This window comes from Drosophila guanche, unplaced genomic scaffold (assembly GCF_900245975.1).
Source record: "Drosophila guanche unplaced genomic scaffold, DGUA_6, whole genome shotgun sequence".
NCBI lineage: Eukaryota > Metazoa > Arthropoda > Insecta > Diptera > Drosophilidae > Drosophila > Drosophila guanche.
Genome location: NW_022995751.1, coordinates 2,245,371 through 2,251,308, shown reverse-complemented (window position 1 = coordinate 2,251,308; position 5,938 = coordinate 2,245,371). Strand labels below are relative to the sequence as shown.

Below are 5,938 nucleotides of genomic sequence, written 5' to 3'. Positions count from 1 at the left end.
GTATAATTCACGTATCTTTCTGATTCCCTTCATGTTGTTCTTGGATAAACACGCAATTTTCCACTTTTTGGCCGCCGTCTGTGTGCCTGTCAGCCTGCCAGCCTGCCAGCCTGCCAGCCTACCAGCCAGCCTGCACGTGCTGAATTGGTGGACTAACAATAAAAACAATCAGTCAATAAGTAAAATTAAAATAATAACAAATTTTCGTGAAAGAAGCACCAGACAAATATAATCAACGAAGCAGCAGAATTTCCAGCAGGCAAGAGGGGTAAGGGGCCAAAAAATCTGTACATTTTTCCATTTAAGTCGTAAAAATAATTTCATTTCAAATTTTTTGTTTAGGCCAAAACGAGGAAGAGCGGGTGGATCTGTGTTTAGAGATTCTCTAGAGATTCTCTGCGTAAGAATATTAAGTAATGGCTGTTCAGGGGAATGTTTTGCCTTCTGTTTGTTTATAAAACCAGCAACAAGTTGATTTTTGATTTCTTGTGGGGCTATTGGAAATCGAATCGAATCGAATCGAATCTAATAAATATTTTTAATGATTGTTTTTATAATTCCCCCGAAGGCGAAATAAGAATTGCGCAATGAAAATATTCACTTGCCGCTGGCCCCCGTCAAAAATAAAATCAATACATAAATAGAGTAAGGAAAATGAAGGGCTAAATCGGGTGGGTGGGCAAAATCAAACATATGAAGGAGGAAGGTATATCATATCTGCCACTCCCACTCCCACACTCACACCCCTATCCCCCTCCCCTCTCCGCTTTTCACTGCTATTCTCTTTATGCAACAAATTGGTTTTCGCCTTTGGAATTGCTCATTTTTCTTTCTTTTTTTACTTTTTGGTTACAGCAACTTTTTCCCTTTTTTTTGTGTTCCAAAGGAAAAAACTCAAGAAAGAAAGTCCCAGATATATCCTTTTCTTGTGGCACTCTCTCATTGTCGCCGTGCGCCCCTCGTTTCATGCCACACCCGCAACGACAACGGCAAGAAGAAAAAAAAAACAGAAATCAAGGAGGGAGAAAAAATTGTTTTGGCCCCAAACGCGAGGCGAAGGCCTAATCAAGTAACCCGAACACGTTCTTTGTTAGATTTATATGGAAAATATATATTTTTATACATGCAACCCAAGGACCCAACCCTCCGCCCCACACCCCTCGCTCGACACACTCTCAGCCCAGAGAGCTCCTGCTGCGAGGGTGTAAAGCTTTCTACCAAGGATAGGACACTGTGGGATGGGTGTGGTATGTGGCAGTGGCTAGACTTTGCCACGTAGTCAAAAGTGATATTTTACATATTTTCCACCGACAGTTTTTCCTTTTTTTCTCCTTCTTCGTTTTGCTGCTCCTTTTTTTGCTTGAATTTTATTACTTAACGGTTAAGTGTGCTTCTTAGCGGGTAGGGGGTGATAAAAGGGAGTGGGGGTAGAGCAGGGGATTTTTCCTTCTTTTACTTGGAAGTTTTTTCTCTGTTTTTCTCTTCGTTTTAAAATTGAAAAGTTGTAAAAGGATTTCACTCGGGTTGCCTCCCTTTGTTCGCTTGCAAAATTAAACACTTTCTTTCTATTTTTTTTTTGGGATAAAATGATCAAACAGAAAACTTTTATTTTAACAAGTAATTGAGGGGGTGAGGGGATGTGTCGCTGAGATGGAAATGAGATGAGGTACAATGAGGGATATGGGTTCAATGGGTGCGGGGCGCTGTGGATGCTATCACAATTACCAGCTGCCGCCGCCGCCACCACCCGAGGACCAACCACCAGCTGGAGCCCATCCTGCAGACTGACCACCGCCCTGTGCCCAACCGCCAGCACCACCAGCTCCACCATCCGACTCGGATATGATTTTGATGATCTTGACAGCAGAGGCAGAATCACCGCCACCTCCTCCGGAGGACCAACCACCGCTGGAGGCACCACCCGAGGACCATCCTCCGCTGGAACCACCGCCGGCAGACCAGCCGCCACCGCCATGGCCTCCCGAAGATCCCTGCTGTGAGATGATCTTGATGATTTTGACTTCCTGAGCGCCGCCGCCTCCATAGCCGCCGCCGCCGCCGTATCCTCCGCCGCCTCCTGACTGCCAGCCGCCGCCGCCTCCACCAGACTGCCAGCCGCCACCGCCGCCTCCTGAGGGTGCACTCTCGTGGATCACTTTGATGACCTTCACAGGAGCAGCTGCACCATGATCATGTCCACCGCCGCCGCCGCCGCCATAGCTGTAGCCACCGCCGCCGCCACCTCCATGGGATCCATGGGAGTCGCCTCCACCGTAGCCACCGCCTCCTCCTGCGCCACCAATGAAGCCTGCATGTGCCACGGCGCCAAGGGCGAGTAAGCAGACAAAGATTTTCATGTTGATGATGTTGACCTGTTGGAGATGAGCCAAGGCGTTGAACTGATGCCTTAACCAGATCGGAGCTTTGCTTTTATAGAGCATTTCAATCTCCCCCTAAAACGCAGACGCAGCTCGGCCTTGGACGGCAGCACGAACGGTGGCCGGAAGACCCACAAACGAAAACGCAAAAGCGCAGCAGTGGAGGTGGCTCCAGGCCACCACAAGACAGAGACCAAAGAGCCAGAGACAGATACAGAGGCTCGAGTGGTAGCGAAAGTAAACGGCGCCGCGTCGGTGGGATGATGTCAAGACGTCGCCGCCTATAACTTATTTTCATGCGAAATGGCGCTTACATCAGAGGATTTAAACTTCGGGATTGAAATAGTTTTAATTGTTGAAACAAAAACTCAGATTTTGTGTTGTTTTTTGGTAGAAAAATGTATAAGAAAGTTGGTCCAATAGTCCAATAGATTTCGGATTTCAAGAAAAGGCACAATGGGAAATTCTAATTCAAATAAAGTTCCGATTGCTTTAATTCTTGGATATCTAGTAGATAATATCATTAAATAAATGATTCTTCGTTCTTCCAGCTAAGAAAAACAAAAATAAACAATAATAAAATATATTATAATACGAATTTTTGCGACTTCAAAGTATTTTAAGCACTTTCTTAGCACAATTTTCTCCCCAAATAGCAACTTCCATTTCGGCTTTAAATTTATATCCCAAAAGTTAGGGCATTCCTTCTTCGCCTTCATCGAACATTTGTTATAGTTTCTCGTGATTTTGTTAGTGATTATGTAATCAAACATCGGGGCAACAGCAAACAGCAAACAAATGAGCAAACAACAAGAAATGCCATGGCGCTTCGGGCGCACACTCAAATGAGGGTTTTCTGGCTGATCATCCACTCGCACCACTCGCACTCCACTCGATTCGGTAACCCACACTCTCTTCTCTCTCTCTCTCTCTCCGCTCGACCACCGTGTCAAACCGATCCCGTGATTAATGGATGCGGAGCATTACGGAGCCGGACCCCAGAGCCAGAGGCCCAAAGACTGTCCCTGACATCGTTTCTATGTTTTGAGTTCGATACCAGTATTTTTTTTTTACGTCGTGCAGCTACTGTCACTGGCTGTTACGCAGCAGAGGCCAGTCCTTAAGTTCGAGTGTATCCTCATACTGCAGTTCATTCATTCATCATTCAATCATCCATCATCTCGTGGGGGGAAAAGTTCTCTCAATGAGCCGTCAAGTTCTCATTAAGACGATAGCCGTAGAGCGAGCCGCAGAGTCGCGTATGCAAATTTCCAATCAATTAATCAATTTGTTCTGGCCAATAAATATGACTAAATATGGCCAAAACGATCTTCGAGCCTGCAAAATAATGATAAATGGTTTTGCTTTTGACTGATTTTTGGTTTTATTTTGACATTTTTTTGTTCATTTTCTTTTCGTGCAAAAATTAATTCAATTAAACAAAATATTTCCCTCGAAAATGAACGTGGGAATATTTTTGTGTGCTGGGCTTTTTTTTCAGCCACACGCATGACAAAATATTTCATGCCACACACATGCCCCACTTGCCCCCCTCTAAATGGGCAATTGCATGCAACTTGGTGCCGCTGCTGCTGCTGCCAAAAACAGTTTTTCCATGTGGGAAAGAGAAGGTTGTTTGGCCTTAAATACATACAAACATATGTATATTTTTGGGTTTTTATTTTAGGTAATAACTTAATTAATGGATGGAGCCAGCTGGCTGGCTGGCAGAAGGAGAAAGGTTTAAAAGCGTAAAAGATGAATGCATTAATAGCTCTATTAGCGGCAAAATGTTGTTGATTAAAGATTAAGTGTATATGTGTAGAAAGTTCAGCGAATTAGAAGCAGAATTACACGCAATTTGAAGGGTCAAAAGCGAGTTCTCAAATTAAGAAGAGAAGGTTCAAAGAAAGATTGACTGAAGGAAAACAAAACCAAGATTCTAAAGCAAATTTGAGTAGGTTATCTATGGAGATTCCTTCATTGGATGTACGAAAATTGATAGAAATCTAATAAGTATTGAGTTACTGAGGAAAGAGTTAACAACTGTTGCCTTTCCAAACCGAAATAAACTTGATTTCTTATAGAACTTCTAACCGTGCACAAGTTTTTCCTAGCACACAGTTTTCTTTTCTTGCTCCCCCAACCAGGAAACACTCTTCGCCCGCCAGGAAGTTTATTAGTTTCGACATTTGTTCGAGCTATGAAAAGGTGTAAGGGTTTAAGCCTGACATTTGCTGCAACAAATATATACAATATATATGAGTGGAAAAGCGAAAAATAAAGTTTCAATTCCTGCTGCAAGAGCTGTCAAAATGCTGCAGTGGCTGCGCTGCTGCAACTGCAACTGTGGCAACTGCTGGGCTCGGCAACCTGCTGACTGTTTGACTGTTGACTGCTGCTGCTGCCCGTCGTTTTTTTCCCATGTGAATGCTTAACCGATTGCAAAGTGTATGCTCCCCTCCACTTGCCACCTGCCACCTGCCACCACCAACACCACTCTCTTTGGGGCAGGCACACATAACTGGAGTCAAGTTTTTGGGCTGCTGCTGCTGCTGCTGCTGCTGCTGCTGTTGCCACTTGGTTGATATTTTTGTCTACAAAAACAATTTCGACAGTTGCGCATTTTTCACACTGCCTCATTTGCAGCGATTTTCAATGCGATATGTTGCTGTTTGCTGCCTGCCACCGATTGTTGCCGGTTGCTTGCTGCTCACATAACCATAACTCCGCTTGCCACCTTTTCTGTGATTTCCTTGCCTTCAGGATCGTGACACAGCAGCGGCATAGCGCTCTCTGCTCCATGTGGATGTTGCAAGCATTTCTGCAGCAGCAGAGATTAGCTGCAGCAGTGCTTCGGCCCTAAATGAAATCAGCCATAAAGTGAGGCCTTAAAAACCTTTGCTAATATGTCATGAACCAATCGGTGCAACACAACAGCAGAGTGTGGCACCACAGTCCATGGTGGTGGTGGCTCCCCACTCTAGTGGGGTCAGCGCATTGGGAGCATTGGGCAATTGGCATTTTGTTTGAGACACGGTTATGCCGCTTACTGATGCCGCCCGCCTGCCTGTTGCTTGCTGCCTGCTGCCTGCTGCTGCTCTCTGTCTGGCAGGCGGCGGTAACCAGTTTACCGTTAGCACACACATGTGTCCCAACGGCCGAAACGGCTGCGACGGTACAGTGGTGACCCATTAATGCAATCAGCGAGTGACTCCGACAGTGGAGCAGCAGCCGGAGCAGCATGGAACACATGTAAGTCAAGTGGCAAACTGTGGGGCGGCGGCGACTTGGACTCCCTACCCCTGGGACACCCATTGCCATCGTGGACTCCCCCCCCGCCGCCACCCCGCACACCTTGCCCAACTGTATCTAAAGTTTCAGTCACGGGTTGCGGCTCATTACGCAGTTTTGCCTTTGATTTGCATACAAAATTGAATGGAACTTTATGACCAGAAATCGAGTTGTTGCCCACAAATCGACAGTTGGTCTCTTGGGTGTGTGTGTGTGTGTGTGTGTGTGTGTGCTCCCCTTTGGGGGCACCGCTTTTGGATTTGTGT

The 5,938-nt window shown here is 45.7% G+C and overlaps 1 protein-coding gene across 1 annotated transcript; it reads right to left on the bottom strand.

The window, feature by feature from the left end:
* Positions 1 to 1,574: 1,574 nt before the first annotated feature.
* Positions 1,575 to 2,413, bottom strand: LOC117587011 (glycine-rich protein DOT1). The gene has a single exon (XM_034277420.1). The coding sequence runs from the start codon at positions 2,355 to 2,357 to the stop codon at positions 1,722 to 1,724; it is 636 nt and encodes a 211-aa protein (XP_034133311.1). The 5' UTR covers positions 2,358 to 2,413; the 3' UTR covers positions 1,575 to 1,721.
* Positions 2,414 to 5,938: the final 3,525 nt, after the last annotated feature.

What these genes read in the sequence shown, in the direction of transcription:
- LOC117587011 (XM_034277420.1), bottom strand. Translation starts at nt 2,357, where the DNA reads ATGAAAATCTTTGTCTGCTTACTCGCCCTTGGCGCCGTGGCACATGCA.